This window comes from Rhinolophus hipposideros (genome assembly GCF_964194185.1).
Source record: "Rhinolophus hipposideros genome assembly, chromosome: 2".
Taxonomy (NCBI): Eukaryota; Metazoa; Chordata; class Mammalia; order Chiroptera; family Rhinolophidae; genus Rhinolophus; species Rhinolophus hipposideros.
In genome coordinates, this window is record NC_138048.1 from 9,302,773 (window position 1) to 9,327,857 (window position 25,085).

Here is a 25,085-nt window from a genome sequence, read left to right on the forward strand (position 1 = left end):
TAAAAATTTTTTTTTTTTTTTTTTTACTATGTACTACATTCATATGGTTTAAAAAACAAAAGGATTCAAACAAACCCAGGGAAGAAAGGAACAGTAAAAATTCTCATTTTTGTCTTTGTTTCTCATCCTCCCAGTTTTCCTACCCCATAGGCAACTGCTGTTCTCAGTTTCTTATGAATTCTTCCTCAGACTCTTTATGCAAAAATAAGTGGCCTAAATTTTCACTTAGGGTGATGGAGTCCAAGAAAACATGGTAGTTAACATTATATATCCTGTTGATAGTCATGTAGCATTAGAACTGTTATTAGAAATTATAGCATTAGAATTGTTATTCGTAGAACTGTTAACATTAGAACTGGAGGTTCATTTGACCATGTCTTCACCGGAACTTGGATTGTCATGACTCTTCAAAGCACAGGTTCTGGAGGATTTTCACATGCTCTCAAGCCTCCTTGGTAGTCAGGTTAGAAATGCTCTTTTTGGCTAGGACTCTTGCTATTTCTAACTGCTGAAGCCATCGTTTCTCTTTAAAAGCACTGTAAGAAAACAAGACATAATTGTTAAGGAAGTCCAGTCTTGTCCCACTTATAATTGAAATGGTGGAAGTCTTCAGGTTGATTTTGTAGCTGTGGTTAGTTTATGTTGTCACATGAGGTAGAATGTAAAATCGGAAAGAGGAATCTTTCTAAAACCAGTTTCTTGTGAAGCCGGGGGAATGGTATTTCCCCAAGGCAGTACATACTAGAAACTTAGAACTCACACCTAGAAATAGAAAGCCACTCAACCCAGAATTCTCTGGGTTGAAACTTCTTCTGTCTGTTCCTCCCTGTACATAACATGTTCCCTGACCTATTTATTCTCCCTTCTCCTTCTTACCCCCCACCACAAACACACATCTTTTTCATCGGTAAGATAGGAAATATTTTGATAGACTTTAACTGAAACAATGTTTTATGATAGCTACGAGGATAGCGAAGTCACTGTGTCTTTACTTGTAAATTTGAATGTGATTACTCCTACTTTGTAGGCTGCAAATGTGAATTACTACAGAGGAGTTTTATATTCCCTTGAATGTTGGAGTCTGCAAGATTCTATCCTTTGTCCTCTCTTTCTTTCTGCACCCTCCTGGGGGACCTCATTTCCTAATCGCCTACATCTGTGACTTCTAAATCCTGACCTTTCTTAAAAGTGCATACATAATCTCCGATTAGCAAATAAAAGCATTTCGTAATTGTACATCCTGCAGATACTTCCGATTTACGCATCTGTTATCTTCTTCCTACACTGTGCCCCTCCAGTACCCTTGCTAACACAGTCATTTTGCTATTCTCACCATCTCCAAAGCTAGAAACAAAACTCAGTTCGTCTTATCTGTCCATTCCTACACCCACTTAGTGGTAAATTTTGTCAATTATTCCTCAGAAATACCTGTCATATTTTGCTTTTCTCCTCTTCTCTAAGTACTTCTGCACTAGTCCAGGTCTTTGTTGACTCTTGCTTCTCTTACTGCAAAGTCTCCTAACTATTGTAGTCCTTTCAGACCCTTGACATTACTTCTTTCCAGTGAGTCATCCACACATCTCCACCAGATTATGCGACTTGCCTGATTAAGAAAAAGAACTTCTGTGAGTTCCTACCTACTTCCTATCTCACAGAAAGGGGAATAAGAAGCAAACTCTCCACTTGGGCACACAAGACACTTCTCAGTGTAGGTGCAATCCATCTTGCCAGTCTCGTCTCCTGCCAGTTTCTCCCTGTCCCCTAAAACTCCTTGTGCAGATCCACTTACTTTCCTGAAAACAAAATTTCTTTCTTGCCCTTTCACAAAGCAGTGCCTTTGATCACGTACCACCTCTACTTGGCCCCTTTCCTTACCACCACCCCCCCCTTTTGTCTGGCAAAGTTCTGTAAATTTAAAAGGTTTTCATTCACTCTACCAGGCGAAATCGTGCATAAAAATACCTTAGTGCTTCAAACATTTAAACTATACCCAAGTTTCCCTGATTCATCGTTAATGGTCTGACTCAACTCCTTGCTTTACCTCAATGGCTCTGGCTCCTGGGACCCTCTAAGTGGGATTAACCTATCAGTGCTTCCGTAAAATCAAGTCCAAGCCTTGAGGAAATCACTCGGGCACCTTTAGCTGTTCCCCGTATCCCCTGACTTGATTTAAAGCCCTCTGTCTCCCTGTCTGATATTACCTTGGCTCCTTCCAGGCTCAGTGTTCATCCTGATGTTCTCCCTGGCGTTTGAACTCTGGCTTTTCTGCATTTAATTCAAAAACTATTTATCAAGCACTCACTATGTGCCAAACATGATTCTACGTGCCCAAGAAACAAAAAGTGAATAAAACACACAAGGTCCCTGCTCTCAGGGAACTTACATTCTAGTGAGGAGGAAAATACACCAACAGAGGGCTCATGTAATATCAGACTGTGAGCGCATAATGAACAAAAACAAAGCAGAACTGGAGGGAGGGTGTAAAGGCTGGCACCTCCCAGGTCAGTTTCTTCTCTAAGGGCCCCTGCCTCTTTCCCAGGCTCAGCCCCCACTCTGTGAGGGTGTGTGCGTGGGCCAATTGAGGCATTTTTGTCCCCAAGTCATCATTCCCTGAGCTCCTGGCACCCACCCAGGAGAGCAGTTACTTTCTACTCTCAGGCAAGAATACGGTGCACACTCATCAGCAGTGCTCCTTGCTCCAGCAGGATCTTGCCTCCACCGGTTGGGCGTTTGCTTGGGCTCTCTGAACACTGGGACCTGCTCCACATACATCTGTAGGCTCCTGAGAAGACCTGGGAATTCCTATAGCTGCCTGTGTCTCTCTTCAGGCGGGAGCAGAGCACGATGGGCCGTGCTGCTGGGGCAGAGGCTGAGTCTCCGTGCTCCCAGGACCTCACCCCTACAGTCTACCACCAAGTCCGATCTGTCAGTTTCTTTCTTACATTTGTCCCAGCCCATCCACTTCTCTCCATTACTCGAGTCAGCCTACCCCCATGTCTCCCCTGGACCCCTGCAGTTGCCTCTCATCTAGATTTGCAGAATCCAGTCTAATTCTACACTGCCTGCCACCCAAGTGGTCTTTAAACATTCTGAAGCTGGGGTGGCTGGTTAGCTCAGTTGGTTAGCACACGGTGCTCTTAATACCAGAGTTGCTGGTTTGATTCCCACATAGGCTGCGCCCTCCTTAAAAAAAATAAAAAATAAAAAAATGAAATAAAAGAACTGTGAAGCTAATCAGGTCAAACCCTTCAGTATTCCTTCATTGTGTTTAGACTAAATCTGCCCAATCCTTCATATGAATCCCCGCCTGCCTCTCCATGTTTGTCTCATACTTCTCTCTCTCTCTCTCTGTTCTAGCACGTCTTTCTATTCATGTATCAGAGGCCCCATGAGCTTCCACCACAAGGCCTCTGCACAGCCGTTTCTTTTACCTGGAGCACTGTCTCCACTCTTCCTTCACCTGGTTAACCCTTCAGAATTCAGCTCAAGCATTTTCCCAGGGAGGTCTGAGTCCATGGAAGACTCCCACAGACCCCTCCCTCCAAGTTCCTCTCTTTCACAGCACTTTCCTCAGTTAGCCTACGGGGTAATGCCCATCACACCCTACTAGACAGTTTGCTTCACAAGTGTAGGACTGTTTCTGTGTTTGCTCCCGATTGTTTAGGGTGACCTGGTTTGCCCAGGACTGGTGGATTTCCCAGGAAACAGGACTTTCAGTGCTAAAACTAGGGAAGTCAACCAACCACTGTATTTCCAGCTCAGTAAATGTTTGTTGAATGAATAACCATTAATAAACACTAATTGGGCCATCAGCCCAACCACCTAACTGACTCTTTGTTTTTTTTCAGCATAGGCATTCCCAGTTCAGGGAGAAAGGAGAAGTAGAACTATATCCACCTCTCCCTGGCTCCGATGCATTCGTTAACAACTATTTCTTGACCACTTACTATGCCTATGTGCCAGGCACTGTGTAGAGATACAAAGTGAACAAAAGAATCAAAGTTCTTGCCAACTTGGATGGGTCATGGTGTCGTGCAGGGTGTCAGGCGGGGCTTCCTGTCCGCTCCCCACATAAGAACGCAGCACATGGTGAGGCCAAAAAGGAACACCCACGGAGCCATAAGTAGGGGAGTCAAACCAATATATTCTCGCTGGCGGCTGGGCTGGAGAAAAAGGAAGCAGGATCTACATAATCTGCAACCCACCGTCCTAACAGCAGTCCACGCTTGCCAGCCACCATCTTCTTGCTAGGCCCCATTCTTTCTGCTAGCGTAGCCACAGCACTTATATTAGTGGCCAGTGGCTTACGGGTTACAGCTGACGGCCAACTGGCCATAGCTGATGGCCATCTGATCACAGTTATTGGCCATTTACTACCTGAGCCAGCACCTTTCTATGTGAGGCCGAGAGCCTGGAAACTGCTTTTTGGGGCTTTGTCCCCACACATGGAATTCAAGTCCCCTCAGCTGTGGACAAGGCCCCAGCATGCACTGCTTGACAAGCTAATGTGGGAGACCGGACCTTCAGGTTTCAGTCAATTCTCCGACCTGTTCCTTCACGAGCCTCCCTTCCGCACTAACCTCTTTCTTTAACGTGTTTTCCCCAACAATTCCCTTCTTAACCTTAAAATTGCTTCCCCCTGATAACTCCAATCTTCATACCTACAAAAACAGCATGCTGATACCTCTTTGGAAAACTGTTTCGAGGTGTTTACTCAAACTACACACAATAGATGCTGGCAGCCTTTCTCACCTTAAACCACACACACGCCCACCTCACACACAGATACTTTTGCACATCTCCATTCTGCCTAGCCCTGCATTAGGACATTGTAAGTACTTATTGGATGCTCGAAAAATAACCTCATTTTTAACATGCACCTGTTGATAAAACGAATCAGTATTTTCTTTCTTATGTTTACAGCCTGATTTTAAGATGGGCTATATACATTTTTTCAATTAATAATTGTCTAGTCTTTTTCTAGAATTTTAGATGATCTCTTGTTCTACATTCTAGTCAGAGATAGCTCACAAATTACAAAGATTGAAGCTATTGGTCAGTTTCTTCATTTACGATGAACCTCTATCCTGAATTATGCCGGTGTTAGAGCTCAAAATACTCTCACCACTAGGTGGCAACCACCTAGCTGAACTAAAGACCAACCCAGAAATGCCACGAAACAATTGAGCTTTGTTTTTTCTTTCCTTCTCATAAATCGAGTAAGGAAAAAAGTCACTTATAAATCTATATTTCTACTGTAATATTGGCACCCAATAATACCTCATAAGTAGTGAATGGGACTTGAAATATGATCAGAGATGTTTTTTCAGTGAAATCTCATGACCAATATATACAATTTTATATTATGAAATGAATGTACCTGAAAAGTTCACTTCAGATACAATTATTTATGTCTTTAAATGTGATAGTGCGTTACTTTTTAAACTTACCTCAAATATTAATGTCAATTTTATCACCCTATCCAATTTTATCACACACACACACACACACACACCCCACTTCCTGCTCCATCCACTCGTATATTTTGCCCAGTAAGTCAACTGGAAGCCTTTGTGGTTGTCTGTCATTAAATTGTTTCTTTCTTTCCTTCCACTATCATTACCGTCCAGTCTTCCATGACACTTTTTATTTCTCCCTCCCACACTTCAAATTTCCCCCCTTCTCCTTTTAACTATAATTAACAATTTTTTATTGGTTAAAAAAAGAAGCAAGGGACCTTGTTCATCGATACAGTTCTTTTCACGGTGTCTTTTTTCTTTCTGAAAGCTTGTGGAGTAAAGTACCACACTGATTGGATTGGCCAAAATCAGTTTGTTTTGTCCTAGCCATGAGGCTAAGATGAGGTCTTGGAAGCTGGGTACGGAAGCATTGGAACAACCTGTGTCATACTACCGGGGCTGCCGAAGAAATGCATACAAGTGGACACTTTGGTAAACGCTGCTCAAGCAGTAGTTCGCCATAATCAGAAGTGTCTGGACGCTGATGGTAACCACTTTGAGCACCTCTTGTGATTGCAGAAGTCAAACGTGACTTGTATTCATCTTTTGTTATCAGTATATATTGAATATTACAATTTTAATACAGTTTTCCTTTCTTAAAATGTGTATGCAATTTTTGGCCCCCTCTGTATATGGCATGGTAGGGCTTCATGGACCATCCCCTGCACCTAGACCTGCCCTATTCAAGGTTCGCCCTCGTATCTTTAAAGAGAAAGCATTACCTGGCCACAGCTAAGCAGTAGATGGCATTTTCCCTTGGAGTTCTCCCACTGTGCTCAGAGAAAGATGCAATGGAGGATCTGAGTAAAACGTCAGCGCTGGGGGTTGCATAGTAAAAAGATGGGTGTGAATAGCCCACTCTTGAAACCGGAGGGAGGGGGACTTGGAGGAGGTACGCATTTTTTATGAGCTTTTCTTTTTTCCAAGCTGTGGCAGTACTCTTTTTCTGATTTTGTTGTTGATGTCTTTGTAATTCAGAGAGTGTATTTACATCTACCAGAGGAGGAAATTTGAGGGTTTGTTCTCTTGTGTCCTGCTGTGACATTGCCAAAGGATTGACAGGTTTCCTGCTTGCAGTTTGTATCCCGAGAGGGGATAGCTTGCCCACAGAGTTTTGTGAGTCTTTGTTCCCAGCCTGATGCCAGTTTTTGGAGGTCATTTTTGGTTTGGTGAAACCATCCACCATCACAGTGTCTCCAACTCTTGCCCCACAGACCCTTGCTCCGCAAAGCTGGCTTTTGTGAAGGTTGTGACTCTGAGCTCTGAGGATCCATTGTTTTATTTTAATATAGATTCTCATGGGGACTGACATTTTCAGAAAAGAAACCGTGGACCACATTTTACCCAGCAGATATAATACGCAGTCTTTATGCTTGTGTTTGACCGTGATGGTCAGGGGAGTTTGTCCTGCTGCATTTTTGCATTCCAGGCACAGCACGCTGCAGTTGACAAAGGCCTTCAGAATCAACAGCTGGCCCGCTTCTGCGGCCGCATGAATGGGGCATTTAGAGACATCTGCATGAAGGGTGTCATGGCACCACACTCGGCAGGGGTGGATACCCACCGCCTCGTTGGGCCGCACACCCTGCTTCAGGGCCCATTCGGTGAGCTCAATGTAGCCATAAAAGGCAGCTATGTACAGGGCCACCCTTTTCTGAAACCTGAATGAGTGAAACAGATAGGAGGGGGCGTGGTTAGTAAGTCAGCAAACAGACAGATGTAGTCACACCAAATACCCATGAAACATTCCAGTTACAATGTTTATTTCTTCCTAACTTTTACCTCAAATGTTTTCAGAAAAGGCATGGTGATACACAAGTTAACCTGCACAGGTCCTGCTTATACCACATTGCCCTGCTATGCACGTGTAAATAATTCAAACTCGTTTCCTTGGAGCAGTTTTCTTTCTTAGGAAAATCAAATGCTCAGGAAAAATATCAAGTTGAGAAGGTACTGGAAGAAGTTCAGCACATTCTAGAAATTTGAAAGTTGTGCATGTTTGTTCTGTGTTTTCTAACCATCGTTATTTTCTGGCTTCTCCAAGTCTCTACTGATCGATGCCACTAGGTGGCCCTCCCAGCCCCCCACACTCTCCGCCAGGGCCGTAGTCTCCTAACTGGTCTCCCGCGTCCTCTTGTCCCATCCAGGTTTTTCCTCACACTATACTCAATGATCTTTATATTCCATGAACTAGAGGTGGCCCATCCTCTGTTCCAAATCCTCCAATAGCTTCCCACTGCACTTGGAATTCTAACACATCACCTTGGCCTATCAAGCCCCTTGTCTTCTGGCTGCTGCCCCTTACTCCCGCCCCACCTCCCACCAGTCCCCTTCTGTTTCACTGTACTGCAGCCACACTGGCCTTCCTACTGTCCTTTTAATACCCCATAAGGCGTAAGTGGAATGATACATGAAGGCTGTTGAGAGAAATAAGAATCAGGGAAGGCAAACCTAGACAGAGTACCACCAGGTATCATCCAAGATACACGTGGGCAGGGCTATTTGACCCCATTGTACACATGGGGGCAAGCTAGCCTGCTATCATCCAAAATAGACTGCCTATAACTAACTCTCCTCTCTCTGAGTGTATGCTCACCCCACCATTTTTGTTGTGTGTGTGGCTTCCCATGCAATCTCCTTGTATGAGATAGATGGTCTGCCCAGAACATGTGGGTCTCTAGGACCCTCTGGCAGTTAGATATAACTAATTAGAGTTATATATTAATACATTGCCATTTTGGTTCACACATCAGTTTACTTTGAAATTCATTAGTGCAAATCTGCATCTCTGAATCTGATCAGTTTTCCCGATTTGGGGAGAGGAGCCCCTCATGGATGGACTTACCGGCCTTTGCTTTCATCCTCAGCATTCATGTTGTGGGACCTAGAGGCGCTCTTGTTACTGAGACCAGTCGATCTTGCCTCCTAAACATATCTTTTTACAGTCTATCTTCTTAGTCCTAAACCTAATTCAGGCTGCCATCATCTGTTGATTCTCTGCTAGTCTCTGTGTCTGCCACTATTCGTCACGCTGCAGCCAGAGCTAGTATTCTAAAATGCAGATTTCATCATGGTCTTTCTCTACCTTCAGAGTCTTCCCAACACTTAAACAATCAAGTTCAATTTCCTTTACATTCCTACTGAGGCATGCATGAGCTGGACTCTTCTTATCTTTTCAGCTTCTGGCCACTAGCTCCCTCTCACTCTATGACCTGCCATGTGGAACTTCTTTTAGTTCCTTGAATCTATTCTCTCCTCCTCCCCGACCCCCACCCCCAGTCTTTGTACACATGGTTCTATCTGTTTGGGAACGTGGTTTTTCTTCTCCCTGCCATTTACCTGAGTACCAACAATTCAGGTCTCAACTTCAATTCTCTTTCTCAGGATGATCCCCAAAGTCTAGTTGGTTTTCCATACTATACATTCCCATGTCTTCTTGCATTATGCCCTTGTCATACTGAATAATAAAGGCAACAACATCGAACATTTATATCCTGCTTCCCAGGTGCCAGACAGCTCTCTAGAGTTCCTTGTCATCACTAGGTCATTTAATCTCTAAAACAGTTCCCTGAGATAAATACTATCATCGTTCCCATTTTGTACAAGAGGACAATGAGGAACAGGATGACTGTCACCTGCCCAAGTTTACACACCTGAACGCTGAGGGAGTGGGGCTGAGAACCGAGGCAGATGGACACTGCTGCGTGTGCTCCCAAACATTTTGCAGTTCTGCTCCTTGAGGGATTGGTTACTGGTTTTCTGTTCCCCCTACTGGACTGTAAGCTTGCTCAGCGTGGCCGTATCTTATTTATTACTGTATTCCTAAAATGTTGCATAATCCATAGCAAATGCTCAATAGATATTTGTTAGTTGGGTAAAGGAATAAAAGGAGTGCGATCATTTATATTCTCTGAGCTCTTAGATTTCAGTTAAATATTAAGTCAAGTGGAGATGGAGAAGCAGATGAGCACTAGAGTTAATTGTCGGGATCCAGTACCTGCCTGGTTGTGGCTTTGCGAGCTGTGTGACGTTGGGCAGATTTCCTAACATTACTTTCCTCATTTACAAAATGAGATGAAATAGTACTTACCTAATAAAATTGTTATAAATATAAAATTAGGTAATATATATAACACACAGTGTCTGCTACAAAGTACTCAGGAAATATTCACTATTAAAAGTAACAGCATAGTACACCTGAAACTAATATAATAAAAATTATTTTTAAAGTAATAGTGTAGCACAGCTATTTCTTTAGATTTAGAGCATGAAAAAAGAGAGTTATCACTACCCCCAAATAGAAATTAATTTAGAATATTTGAATACTTTATAAAATTGTGAAAACTGGCTTTCCCATCTGTCTCTTCCCAGAGCCCTTAGACCTCCTGGGGGGTGTGTGGGCTTCTGTAAAGCATAATTAAATAGCCCACGAGGGGGGCGCTGTTCTAAAACACAGAGCCACTGAACGAATGGAAACCTAAAAGGAAGTGCAGTTTATGCTTTTGGGAAGCTGCCGAGATACATTCAAAGGTCCACCTGCTTCTCTGAGCCTAGCCTCCTCCACTACCTCCTCCACTTGTTCCATTTCGTGTACTGCAAAAGTATGAATGTTGTATTAAATGCAGTTTGAAAATTTACATAGGTCTTAGGAAAAATCAGCCAATTTTTTCAGCCAATCAATTAGCAAATGGGGGGGGGAGGTGTGTGTGTACGTGTGTGTGTGTGTGTGTGTGTGTGTAGAATAATTGAATGTGAGAGTGGCAAGGTACTTACTCTGACAGCAATGAAGAGAGCTGTTAAAAGTCTGACATCCAAACCAAAGTCAGCCATTTCACTAGTGTTTCCTGAGGAATGTCTAACCGAATTCCAATCCATCCCCAAAGGCCGCAGCCCTGCTGGCATCCGGCAGTCTCATTCCAGCAAATATCTCAATAATGACGTCGGCTGAGACACGCTAAGTGGCATTGGCATGGAGCAGCACACCAGCTGTGGAGTGAACTGCAGGCTCCAGGTCTTATGGAGGATTAGTAAAAACTACTTAACTCAATTTAGCATTTTCTTTATCTCCTTACTTAAGTACTGGTCCTTCATTTGATAAATAGCGTTGGACTTCAAGTTTTTGTCCGAGGAGACAACCCATCAGAAATTCCTTCCATCCATCCCAGACGTCCAAGCGAAGCGTTGAGCCTGTGGATTGAGAGACTCAGTTTATTGTCCCGTTTGTCATTGTGGTTTGGCAATCCATAAACCTTCTAAAGATAGCTGTCCCCAGACAGAGGCATGAACTAGATGCAAAGCGAAAAGTAACCTTGGAGGGAGAAGACAGGGATGCTATATTCAGCGTAGGACTGAACTGACTTGGAAAAGCCACTTATTTGGCTTTTGTACACTTCCATTTTCTCATCTTCCTGGTGATTGCATATAATGCAATCATCTTAAAACAGTCATCTTAAAACAGCCCTGTGGATATTGATTCCACGATGATGTATATATCACCTTGTAAACCATAGCTGTTATGTTATGTTAGCTGAAACTAAAGAAACTGTGGCAGGACAGTGGACTTGCTTCTTGGGCCTTTGGCTTATGAGTGGGCTGTGGGTGGAGTTGGGTGGGCTTCTGCTCTATCCTTCACCCTGTGGTATGAATATCCATCGCTGCTGGAGGATTTATCACTTGCTCCGCAAAAGTTTACCTTCTTTCAATCCCATGACACCACACTCGCCTTGTTCCTCAGGCAGGTTTTTTCCAGGAATCTTTCCCCAGCCTCCTAATCTGCTCGCTCTACACATTCCCCTGGATGAAGCCCCATCTGGCCCTCCCTCACCCCTCTCACCTTGGTCCAGGGCACTCTGACCTTTCACCTGTCCTGGAGGTGTACCATGTCCACTCCCATCTCAGGACCTAAAGACTTACAATTCCTTTTGCTTCAAAGGGCCCTTATCCAGATTTTCACAGGGGAGTGTCCTTCTTAGTCTGCTTTCAACTCAAGCACCATGTGCTCTCAGAGGACCTTCTTGCCATTATAGCTAAAGTGACGTCTGCCACCACTGCCTCCTCCGCTCCCTACGCTTTATCCCATGACCTCATCTTAGCTTCTCCATAGCCCCTATCAGCAGCACTTGAAATCATTTTACTTCTGTAGAGATTGTTGTCCATGCCCTCAATAGAAAGAAAGGCTCCTTCCGGACTCGCTACACAACCTGACACTTGGTAAGCGCTCATGAAATACCAGTCGGCTGACTAACAGGCAATCTCAGTGACATGCATAGCTTCACTGTCCCACCAGGTGCTACTCACGGCCAACTCCAAATCTCCAGCCCAGGCCTCTGCTGCTGCTGCACATTCCCCCTGGTGGGGATCTTGCCACCCAGGGCACTGTGCTACTTCCATATTGTTCTAAGACATCCTGTCACCTTTCATTCCCAGCCTGCTTTTCCTCCTGTGTTCTGTGTCTCAGTTTGTTGTGCCACTAGCTTCCTTGCTACCAAAGCTAGAAATCGCGGAGTGGCTCTTTATCGTTCCCTTTTTCTCATGCCCTACGTCTGTACAGTCGCTGCGGCCTGACAATTTATCCCAGAAATGTTTAAGCACTCTGTTTCCTTGCATCCATGTCAACCAGCTCCATGCTATTTCAGGTAATCCAAGGTAATCTCTCACCTAAATCCACTTGGAGAAGCTCCCGACAACCTCTCCCTCCCTCCCTTTATTCAGGTCTCTGCTCAAATGTCATCTCCTTTTCCCCTTTTCTATCTATCTAAAATAGCCTTCCCTGCCTTACCACAGCATTCTGTCCCCTTATCCTGCTTTGTTTTACTTCATAGTTCTTATTTCTATTTAAAATTTGATATTGTTCTGCCCCGTCTTTCTTCTGCCCACCCCTCCTCTGGTCCAAGCCGTTGTTTCTCAGTCGAGTTGTGTAGGACACAGCTCCCTGACCCATGCTGGTGTTATGAGCCTTGCGCTCCCCCCAGCTGAGGCAGTCGGTCCGCCGCTCATGGCAGCTCACGGCAGCTCACGGCAGTTCTCACCAGACGCTCATGGCAGCACACTGGGTTGGCATGAGCCCAGAGCAGCTCATGCCAACATCCAGGTGCCCATGGCAGCCCAGCTCCAAGGAGAGCTGTTGTTCACAAACTTAGCTGTAGAGGGCACAGCTCACTGGCCTATGTGGGAATCGAACTAGCGACCTCGGCGCGTTAGGAGCACACGGTGCTCCAACCACCTGAGCCACCGGAAATTTGATATTTTTCTGGTAACTTTGTGGTGCTTGCCTACTGCACTGAAATGCAAGCTTCAGGCGTGTAGGAACCTTGCTACTCTTGCTCATAGCTCTATGCCTGCTTTCTCAGTGGTGCCTGGCTAATATAGAATGTTTGGTAAATGTTTGTTGAATGAAGTTCTGCCCCACTCCCCAAATCCATTCTGGGCACATGCTGCCCTCCTCACCTGTAGTAGGCCAGCAGGCTGGCACTTCTGTATGCACACGAGGCTATTTCTGGCTTTAGGGCTTCTTCGTTACTGCCCCTTCTGTCTGAATTCTTCTGACTCCTTCCCCACCCCCTCCTACCAATAGTTTGTGATGCAACACTAGCATCATCTTCTCCAGGAAGCCCTCCCTGACTACAGCAGCCTCTCATTTCTCCAAATAGGTTCCAGGACTGCTCAACTGGCTGCCATAATATACTTTGAAACTCTTCGTCATTGAACATACATTTCTGCTTTGCAATTGCCAGTGTGCAAACACTAATAGAGAACTCTTTGAGACCAAGCACCATGTCTTATCCAGTCTGTGGGCTCAGTTTTAGTTATGCTCTTGGGATACAAGGAGGCCTCAAGAAAATGGATTTATTTTCCTGAGACAATGACCGGAAATGGTGTGCGTTAGGAATCAAGGCTCCAGAAACTCTTTCATGCCCTCTGTGTCTCTTTGTATGTCTTTCCCCTATCTCGGCTGACAGGCTGCCCTGCTTACAGCTTCTGTCCTATCACCGCTTTGGCATGTCTGCAACATTGCTTTGCCATGATCCAACCTTGCTTCATGACATCTTTCATTTCTGCCCCTACGGATAACCAGGTTTGTCTCTCTGCATTTCCCAAGTTGCGTTTACAAGACCAATAATAATGAAGAAGAAGAATATATGGAATATGAATGGCTAATATTCATTGAATGCTTATTATATGCTCTGCATTGTTCTAAGTCCTTTACGTGAATAAGCTAACTTAAAATTCACAACAGCCCTAAGTGATAGGTTGCATTATTATCTCCATTTGACATCTAAAGACACTGAGGCATTATGGGATTAAGTAACTTGCCCAGTGTTTACATACCCAGTATGTAGTGGAATTGGGCGTTGGACCTTGGCAATCTGGCTCCTGTGCCCATGTTCCTGTTCTCCACATCGTGCTTGTCTCCAAACAAGACTCTAGTTGGCTCAGCTGTGGTAGCTGATGTCACTGGACAAGCTATGAGTTCGCTGCCTTTGAATCAACATGATGGCCTTGGCAGTGGGGGCTGGGGTGCTTGTGTGACTTGGCTTATCCACACATATCTCAGGCTCAGACACATAGTAGATTCATAATAAATGCTTGCAGGGAAGGAGGGAGGGAGGGAGGCCTCATTAGCATTTTGGAGGTATACGGAGCTTCTAACGTGCTTACTTTTGTTGGCTGGGATGTTGTAACACCAGTAATCTTGGTCACCGAATATTGAAGATAAAAAGATCCTAAAAGACAGCCCAGTCAGTTGCCCCTTTTTATAGACTAGGAAGCTGAAGCCCAAAGATACGGGGGAATTGCCTAAAGTTACGTAGCAAGTTGGCAGTAGAATTTGGCTGGAAATTTATGACGCTTCCTAATGCCTAGAAAGCCTCCTCCTTTCAGTTGCCTTTCTCTTTCTTTTCTTTCTGCTTCCATCTCTTTCCCTTCTTGCCTCCATTCCACAGGTAGACACCACACACACCCAGGTATATGTTCTCTCTGCTGATTGTTCTCTGTCTGGTTGTTCTACATTATAACGTGTAATCCCGAAATGGGGCGGTTCCTCTGTTACTTTCTACTTTGGTTTTGTATTTCTCGACCTTGGCCTGTGTGGGCTGATTCCTGTTTACGCGCTTGTTTGCTCACAGAGCTTGATGTGCTCTGTTGCCTCATCCCCACTCACTCGCCTCCACCCCCGCAAATCCAGCCTCAGCTAGGAGAGCTCACTCTTTTCGCTGGAGAATTATGGTATTCTGTAGAGACCAAGTCGTGGTTTGCAGATTTCTGTAGAAATGCCTTGATAAACATTTTCCAAAATATGGATCATCTTTGACAGAACAGATTTAGTTTCTCTAAAGCTTCTTACTGTACTTAAACTTTCTTATAAAATGTGTGATTCCTATGGGTAGCACCGGAAACAAAGGACTTTAAATACTGTTCTAAGTGCATTTATTTTATCTTCTGACTTAAGTGATTTGTGATGTTTTTAGTTGACTACGCTGCAGTGTGTGCGGGCTTGCCGTCAACACACGCCAGGAACCATTTACAGTGAAAAGAGCCAAGGGCACAATCCTGTAAAGGAAAGGCTTTCATTCATTCCCTCATTTGTTTAGGCACACCTTGTTCCAGGAAGGATTAATGTCAGTTTATGAGCGTATATAAAATATAGACTGAACAAGAAGCAGACAAACACATAGGTAAGCAAGAGGAAAGTAGGGGCCCGGATAGAGACTTAGGAGCTAGAGATGGGCGAAAATGAACATCTATCTCATATAAATTGATACAAGAAAAGTGTGTGTGTGTGTGTGTGTGTGTGCACGCGCCTATATGATGTGCCACTAAACCGCAAGTCACAAAATCACAAATATTAGGGGATGTTTAGCTTTGATCAGTTCTTGATAAGTTAATCATTAAGTATCCTACCACAAAAAAAAAATCTCCTAATCCCTTTATTACTAGTCTTCTTAATCCCTGCGATCTACCTGTCTCCCTCCCCTTGAAAATGTTCATTGAAAATGTTCTCTCTGAGTTCACCAATGACCTTTAATCCAAATAAAAGACCCTAGTGCTGAGCAGCAGCTGGTATCGAGTGTAGTGAGCAGTACCCGTGTCAATCTGGTAGTCACTGAGGGTGTTGCAGTCGTACATTTCCAAGCCCGTTGGGGTCCGGAGACAGAAGACACTCACAGGGAAGCCACATCTCAGAGCTATCAGTGTTCTCAGCTGAGACACTTTTTTACCAAGAAGGAAAGCGCCCTCCAGTATTGGCATTGTCTCTTGGGTCACAGCATTGAACACATAGAGAGTGGGCTTATCTTCTTCCTAGGAGGCGAGAAAAGAAGGGGACTCGAATAAGCATCATCTGGAGATTGGGACAGGGACAAACCTTTCGGAGGGTGGCTCTGATTGCCTCTAGCTCCCACACATGGGTGCTCAGGACGAAAGCAAAGGCCAGGTATGTCCCCTGACTTCTGGCCTGAGTCTGGCTCTTCCATCTGAGGACATGAATGAGTCCTCCTTCTTTCAGTAAAGTGAAGGAGACCGGACAGGGCTTCGAGATCCTTCTTACTTCTTAGTCTCCAGACCCAAACACACAAGAGTGTTGAACATTTATATCAGCACTGTGCTTGGGGTGCAGGTGTTAGTTTTGAAACAACTTTTCCATCACCCTGCACTTTCATTTGGAAATACTATGGATTCTAAACTTTCAATTTTAAAGAATACTTTCTGTGAGGTTCTCTCTGGAGAGTGGAATTGAGATCAGGGTGGAAGAGGACTTTTGCTTATCATTGTATGCTCTTACTTGTTGTATCATTCGATCTTTTAAAAAAATAACCATGTGCATTTACAGTTATTATTTTAAAAGGGAAGTACTGGGGGGTGGGGGGAGGGAGATGAGGGTAAGGGGGATCAAATATATGGTGATGGAAGTAGAACTGACTCTGGGTGGTGAACACGCAATGGGATTTATTGATGATGTAATACGGAATTGTACACCTGAAATTATGTAATTTCATTAACAATTGTCACCCCAATAAATAAATTTAAAAAAAAGGGAAGTACTAAATATAAAAGTGTCCTTTGTTCCTTTTATTTTGTAATCTAAATAGGAAAGCAAGCAGAACTGCAATGTCTGAAATAGAGTTAAGAAGGAAAGTTTGGGGAAAGTATGAATCCTTCTGTTAACAATAGTTAAATCAAGCCAAACCAAAACTGAAAACACAGCCAACATGGAAAATGGGAACGGGGTGGGGAGGAAAAGATGACTAACATTTTCACTTTTCTAACAAAAAAATGGCTTCACTTCCCCTTTAGTGGATTCAGGTCAGTCACGGCTTTCTTCAATGCCCAGCGTTGGCTTGGTAGATGGGAGCTGCCACTGAGTGACAGGGTAAGCCCTGCCTCTCCAGAGGGGCGTTGAGCAGAACTGAGAAGCTGGATCTGGCCCTCAGAGGGGCTCCAGCCAGTCACTGCTCTCCAGTCCTTCCCCTGCACCCCTCCCCCTTTTCTCCCATCAAAATTCTTCTCTAGTTTCTCCAGGGGCCCCTCCCTGCTTCCGGCTTATTATAATGCATTAAATTCATTCCCCACCTCCCAGATAACACTTTGCCATAACATAGTCAACATGCACGTTTCTTCCATAGAGCCTCTAAGGAGTAACGTTATGGATGGAAGTGTAGGCTGCAGTGCTTTGATCTAGTGTCCCTTTCAGTGACTCAGCTCCCTGGGAGCCGGTTCAGGCTCTCCTCCACTGGGCATAAGCCGTCCAGCAATGAGCTGCTCCCTGAGTCTGAGCACTTGGAACAGGCTTCCTCAAGGGCTTCCCATAAATCTGCTCAGTGAAAATGGAAAGGACTTAGGCTTCATCCTTTCCCTTTCACCATGCTCATGCTTTGCTATGGCTCCATTAAGGCAAGCATCAACCCATGCCATATCTATGGGCAGGAAGAAATTCCTATGCAAAGACAGAAAAAGAGAAAAATGGTATCTTATGTAATAGCTGCTCCTGATTTCTTTTATGATTGCTCTGATTTCCCTTTAGCCCTTGAGAAGGGTACACATTTATGTTTAAAATTAAATGGGTAATTTACAAGGTAGCAAAGGCCCAAGTTTCTCGGCTAACTAGCTAGAGAAATAAGTTTGAAAGGTACTTCTTAAAATATGAGTAAACACATATCTCTCTATATATGTAAAAATAAACATCTGTAACCTAGGTGTACATATAGCTCTGAAACAAGTAATATAAGGGAGAATTTCAGAATACCTGGCAATCTTTAGATGAAAATCAAAAGTGCAAGGAAGAAAATATTAATTATTAATGAAGCTAGTTTCTTAAGTCTCAAGAAAATTAGCACCTACAGAGCTTGTTTGTTTTTATGTTAGCACCTGGGAGCTTCCCAGGCCATTCAATTCAAAATGTATCTGGAATATAGTTTTCCTTACACTATTTTAACTCTCTCTCTCTCTCTCTCTCTCTCTCTCTCCATATATGTATACATATATATATGTGTGTGTGTGTGTGTGTGTGTGTGTGTATATATATATATATATATATATATATATATATATATATATATATATATATATATATCCACCATTTTATAAACCTTGTGTTTGTGGAAAAACCCATTTTAAGTTCTAGTAAGGCACACCAGTTGGAGAACTTCCTCACGTTGGTTATAAGAAGGAGCAGGTAGGTGCTGATTAACGGCAATTTACTCACTCACCTTATCTACATAAGAGAAGGTATCTCTCTCTGTATATATATGATACCCCTCCCTAAATATTCTGAATGAGGGAACACTGGTAGTTATACCCGAGGAAGTCAGATGCTATTAAGTAAACAATATATACACAAATCACTTGGACACATATAAAATTAGATTTTCCCCTTTACAAACAAACCAAGATACCATGGTAGGTAGTATGTGCAGTGTCTTATTTTTCAATAAAAATAAATACATAGATCTAGTTCATGGGAATAATTCCACTTTCGTCTTCAAAAACTAAATGCAATTCATTGTAAATACATATATGTGCATTAAAATAGGAAAAATTAAAGAGAAACAGACAGAAAGAAAGCAGAAGTCAATATGAATTTTGAACACTGCTCTATTTTTTTTTGAGTTCTGCTTTTTTTCTATTTCGCTATTTTGGAGTTGCAGCACCAAATAAGCAGAAACTTGCCCCAACCTTCTAGAGTAGACAAAAGAGGAAATAATGTTTGTTTTTGCTGAACTGAATGAATTCAAGCTGAGATGACATCATAGACACCAAAACCTGATAAATTTCCCTTGTTATATAATAGTCATCCTGGAGAGGTTATACTTGGAGTCTAGGACACTGAATTGAAACACTTTTCTTCACCAAATTCTTTACCTACTATTCTTTGGTCTAATAATCAACATATTAAGTGTCTCCTGGATTTTGGTGTTTATACATTAATAGTTTCAAAAGCTAAAATGTATATTATTTTGAATCAATTTTAGACCTACTAATATAGTTCAAACTTCTCCAATTTTTCTGATAGACAACTACTCAATGGTACCACAATGAACCCGATCTCTTACCATACAACAATATTCCAAGGGTGCCAAAAGGATGAACTAAGTTTTAACCCAACCCTGGGTGTGTGGAAGTGTGGCGAGAGAAGAAGGCCGGGAAGTGGAGGAGTGTGAAGAGGCTGAGCCTGCCTCACGCCTCAGAAGCCACCGCCTGCCAGAGACTGGCTTCCCAGCCACTTTGCAGTGGGACCTGGACTTGTGACCAGGTGCTCCCTATTCGCCTACCTATCCACCTCCACGTAGAATTAGGAGCCAGGAAGGCAGAGAAGCAGCAGAGAGGGCAGGAATCCACCCTGCGGTGGCAGATCAGAAGCACTGCTGGCCTAGCAGCAGTGTCCAGTGCCTGTTTCGAGGACTCAGTGGTGGCTTCAGTGGTGGCTTCAGTGGTGGTCTTTCTGGACTAATTCTAGGGCATGATTTAGAAATCGTTTCTGGCTATATAACCTCTGAGCCACATTCTCCAATCTTCCTGTCAAGACTGTGAACTACCCAATAGCCTTTCAATATATTTGTTTTCTGCTTCAATTGTCCAGGGTTCATTTCTGCTGCTTACAGCTAAGAACCCTGATGCTGGCTAGGGAAAAGGGCAAGGATACAGGGCGCCTTGTCTTGAGAGGAGAGTTGCCACAGTAAGGGAGGGAATCCAAACCCTGAAATGCATCTTCATACCTGCCTCTGATAACAATCACATACCTTCTTGTTCATTTTCGTGCTTTATCTCTTAAGGCCTTTATCAACTCATCTATTCAACACATATTGATGAAGAGTCTACTATGTACCAGGTACTATTCCAGGTACTGGGTGACAACAGAATGAAGGAGGCTAATTCCACAGCACCTCTGCGTGCTGGACCATCACCTAGGCCTCGGTGGCACCTTACGCCATGGCTTCCAAGAGCTCAGTAACTGTTCCGCATCCACAGCGAGGGGCTGGGCTGACTCCTGTGTTAACCAACTTGGAGATGTATGCTGTAGACAATATTTCTTACGGTTTCTACAGCATTTTTTTTCCAAAGAAAGAAAAATTAACGCATTGTTCTTTCCCCGCTGTTCTTACATCACGCCCCCCCCCATTCACTTTTCCAAGTGTGTCTACATTACCATTAAAGGGGAAGGTGTAATATGCAGGGAAACTGAAAAATGTATTGACTATTTTAAACATGTATTTAAGAGTAGATCACCTCTTAAATTTAATCTAATGTCTTTCCCTCTTTTCACACAAGCAAAAGATCCACACACAAATATAAACACAATAAAAAAAATCCAAATAGTTTAAGTTACTTCATATCTACTTATAATTTTTTAAAAAGAAAAATTGCTTATTTGCCAAGTTTTTAAACTTTACAAAAGTGTTTGGGTCACATCTTGGTATATCTAAGTTGTGCTGAAATAAATTAAGAGACTCTAGCTTTCCTAGACTTTCTGAAGGTAAAACTAATTGTATGTAGTTAACATAGGAAAGATACTACTGAAATTTGTACATATCTAACTATGCAAGAAAGTAATAATATGACTTAGATTGCAGCGCTTGGTTACATAAGTTAGATCAAACAGCGTAGAGCTGGCATGACTGCATTCTTTGTGGCGTGGGATATTTTCCTGAAGTATTTTTGTTGTTGCGAGTCCATTTTGGACTGTTAGCATATCTACACAGGAAACAGTATGGATTTTTGGAATAGGCCTGTTTTATCATCTGATGTAAACAGGAGCTAAGTTAGGATAGAAACCCATATTTATGACTTTCGCATGTAATTCTCTTCCTTCAGATTCAAGATAGTATTTTATTTCTCAGACCTAGTGTGAGATCTAAATGTGATTCTGCTAGAGAAGATGAATAGTAAGATCAGTAAGATTTCCAGGAACTTGAGAGTTCTTAATCAAACCCTATGTGTTGGTCAGTCCTGTGACACTTAGTTATATGCTGCCTCTCTTGAATAAACCCTTTTACCTCTACGCTCTGTTTTTTTTCATTAGCAGTTTAAACTCCAGGGAAGTTTAGAGTTCAGTCCGAAGGCAGCTTGCATCATTGTGATAAATGATGCTTATTGGCAGAATGAAATATTTTTATAAGTAAAACTGGGAACATAGGTTGTCTCTGGGGAGGAAAACTGGGAAGCAGAGGTAAGAAGGAGACTTTTTACTGTATATCCTTTTCTATGATATCTTTTGAATTGAGCACCGTGTGAATGTCCTACCTAGTCAAACATAAATAAATTTTTTAAATTTTTAAATAAGAAAAATAAAGTCAGTGCTTAGTTAAATAATAGTATCCTATTCAGATTCTCAACACACTTTATATTTCTGAATAGCCATGGTTCAATCAAATTTCTCCAGCTATCTCAAATATTAGTAATGAACTTATACTACTGTCTCCAACTAAGCATACCACAGAAATATCTTGAATATCATTATTGGCACTGGAAAATTCCAGAAAATTTTAGAGAGTTATCCTATAGAGTACCAAAACCACAGTCTATAAATATATTTAAGGACTTAAGAAAAAACATTTAAGGAATGACATGGAATTTTGTCTGCTTAAAAAAGTATACGTTACAATTTTCTGAGTGTCAGAGGGAGAAAGGAAGAAATCAGAGTGTTTTTTATTTCCCTTTTTGATATTAAACATATTTAATAGTATAAAAATGAATAAATGAATAAAAGCTTATAAAATAATAAAGACACATGTATAAATAGGCCTTTTTGTTTATATAAACAGGATCATACAATGCTTATTTTTTTGTGACTTGTCTTTACTGCTTAATAGTAAATATTTTAGAGTATTCCTTTTAAATATAGACTTCCAACTTAGTCAATCAGTAAAACATATTAAAATAAAGTGTGAGCTTTGGCTACCATAAAAATTTTTGTAATGCTAATGCTAAATATTAGAAAATTAGTGCCTCATTTAGCAGAGAATATATACTTTACTAAGTTCCTTGCTGCTCATGTTTTCATATGGGGTAAAGAACTAGTACTGAATAATATTTCTGCCCTAGGCAGCAGCTCTTAAAGTTTCGGCCACCTGTCTCTTTAAGAAATTGTCAAAAGTTAAAGGTCCTCCACCCAGAAAATCTCCAGGTACATAATTTCCCATATATTAAGATTTTAGGGTTTTGTAAAGTTCTTAAAGCCCATCTGTAGACCACAAATTAAGCACCACAGATTAAGGACCCTGTACATGGAAAAGACTATCTCTGTCGTTTATACATCTAATTTATGAATGGTTACTCTGGCTGGATTTAAAGGTAGAAGCTGCCCCTTCCTGCTTATTGTTACTGAGAAATCACCTCCCTTTCCTCACCTCACCGCCCCTCATCCACTGTGGACCCATGGAAGTCGCCTAATATTTTCCCACCCACATCAAAATTCCAGATCGTCTTCTTGGTCTGGCTCCCACATTGGTTTGTAGGTTGCTCTGTGATGACTGTTTGGGGTGGGCATCAAATTAGATGGGGAAGGGCAGGGAGACAAGGCGTAAATGAGGGGAATGTATGCCACCTCCACCCATTATTGCCCCTCACAGCACAAACTGTCTGAAAGACCAACTGTACAAGTAGAAGGGAGGAGAAGGCGAGAAGAGAAAACCTCTTCTGAAGTTATGAAGTTACTCTCGTTGAGTTATACACAACTACATTGAAAATGAAATAGACATCACACACAAATATTATTCTGATCGTCATACCTTAACAAAGCATCTGAGACTTGAACCAAAAGATATTCCAACATCAGCAAGACTCCAGCTGTCCTTGAGCGCTGCCCCAGCATACAGCAGCTGCAGATAACGCCTGCCTTGTTCGTCTTCAGAGAGAGGAATGTGGAAATAATCCTGAAACACCAACAGCACATTATGGAAACAGTACATCTCTACATCACTAGACCAACTATGTCATGTGCTTTGTTTACATTTTTCCACTAAGCATTGTAAAATTGTTTGGGACAGAGGGAAGAAGTATTAGACAACGGTTTTTAACTTGGAGTCTACATACCTTACCAAAGTTTATGGATAGAATTCAGATGGGATAAAACTACATCTTCTTTTTATTAATTCTAAATAAATTTGAGGTTTTCTTTCAATTATGCATGTAGGCAACAAACTAAAGTAGAAGTAGTTGGCTGTGCCTGTGACTTTGTCTCTGACAGGAATCAGCGATACTTTCCTATCACATCACAGTTGCTGCAGATATCTAAAAATATTATACTGATCGGTATTTTGAAATTACAATAGTTATTAGCTATACTGCGAGAACTTGTTAACTTGTTAATAAAGAAGCCCACATGTCACTATATAATACATTTGTTTTTTAATGTTTGAAAATTTTGTTTCAGTGTCACGGGTTTCCTGTTCTTTGTATGTATTTTATCTTACGCTTTTAAAGACATTCTGAGGAGTCCAGAGGCTTCACCAGATCGTCAAAGGATTCCTGACACATAAAGGTCAATAGCTTCTGTGTTAGAAGATACAGATTTCAGTGATTGCAGCGATCTGCTACATATCATGTAACTATGATTCAATAGTTTAGCTCCTTAGTGAGTAGAAAGGATCATTTCCAAGTTAAATACCATTTGATGGTCAGGACCCAAATATTTATCTTAATTTCCGTTTTAGAGTGAATATTTGTAAGAAATTCATAAGAAAGTTGTTGCACCCAAATTATTTCTTATTCTGGCTCTGTGATCCTTGGTAAGATGGAACCTCTCTGAGCTTCATTTTCTCAGGATGCATAATGAGGCTGTAGCCCAGAAATTCTCTAAAATCCTCTCCACCTCCAAAATCCTTTGTTTGTTTGTTTGCTTGTTTGTTTTTTATTTTTAAATTTTGTTGGGGAACAGTGTGTTTATCCAGGACCCATCAGCTTCAAGTCAAGTCATTGTTTTCAATCTAGTTGTAGAGGGAGCAGCTCACAGTGGCCCATGTGGGGATTGAACCGGTGACCTGGGTTTCACGAGCGCTGCGCTCTAACCAACTGAGCCAAATGGCCACTCCCCCCCTTTGGTTCTTTATAGTTGCTTGCTCACCAAACAAGCCATCTATCTGACAACTAGCACGCTCCGCTTATATAGTCTGGAGTTAAGTGTCCTCTTTTTATCCTTTTATGAAAAACTGCAGTAATACTATATGACCCATGCACAGCCCACAGTTTCCATAAAGAGAAGTTAAATTTTTTTCCCCTGAGAATATACTGACTCAGTTTGCTTTGTTGTCTGATATCTCCTTAGTTACTATCTTCTTATGAAACTATTGTGCAAGTAAACAATGATGTTTTGAAATAGTTTTAGTTCCCTGTTCGCTGAAAATGTATCTAATAGTATCATCTCTACCCCATGTACAGATCACTGCATAGTTAAAATTAATATACACCTTAGTGGCTCAGGGACAAAGTACATACCTTTATCATCAGTTTGACAGCCTCCACGGTTTCATCTGCTGAAACTTCAAATGGTTCAAAAGATCCCTCAAAGGCTATGAAAATCCTCATTTTCTCAAAAACAAAACACCACAACTTATTTTCAAATATCCTGTTGGATACCTGGAAAAATTCCAATCCGCAATGAAGGACAAAAATGATGGGCAGAAGCAGCTGTTACTGTCTAGATTCAAAGGTGAGTTGAGAGAATGTGAAGACACAAGTTCCACGGTATCACAGTATCCGGTAACACAGACAGCAGCTCTATTGGAGAAAATATTTCTCTACTGATGGCAGCAGTTAACAGCTACCTTGTTCCTGTATTACGGAAACCAGCAAACTGGACAATGGTTGGGGCAAGTGTGAACAAGAGTCAAACATGCCATACAAAAAATGGCACAAGTAAATGACACTTTTGTGATGTGACCACCGTCCATTGATTCTTGACTCTGTATTCACTCAGTACAGCTAATTAAAGGACCCTTCAAAATAGATATTTGATTGGCATGCTTAGCATAGAATGAAGCAAAACATAGTTGCTTTTATTGACTGTGATAATCCTGGAAGTTCTCTGCAAATAACTCTGCGCTGAAGCATTCTGGTTTCCATAACAAGTTTGTG

At 42.2% G+C, this 25,085-nt stretch overlaps 1 protein-coding gene across 1 annotated transcript; it reads right to left on the minus strand.

Annotated features, from left to right (window-relative positions):
* Positions 1 to 442: 442 nt before the first annotated feature.
* Positions 443 to 24,536, minus strand: ANKUB1 (ankyrin repeat and ubiquitin domain containing 1; the record flags this gene model as incomplete). The annotated part of the gene is made up of 6 exons (XM_081064074.1): positions 443 to 536; positions 6,242 to 7,180; positions 10,592 to 10,706; positions 15,602 to 15,818; positions 22,742 to 22,885; positions 24,447 to 24,536. The coding sequence occupies 6 exons, from the start codon at positions 24,534 to 24,536 to the stop codon at positions 443 to 445; spliced, it is 1,599 nt and encodes a 532-aa protein (XP_080920200.1).
* Positions 24,537 to 25,085: the final 549 nt, after the last annotated feature.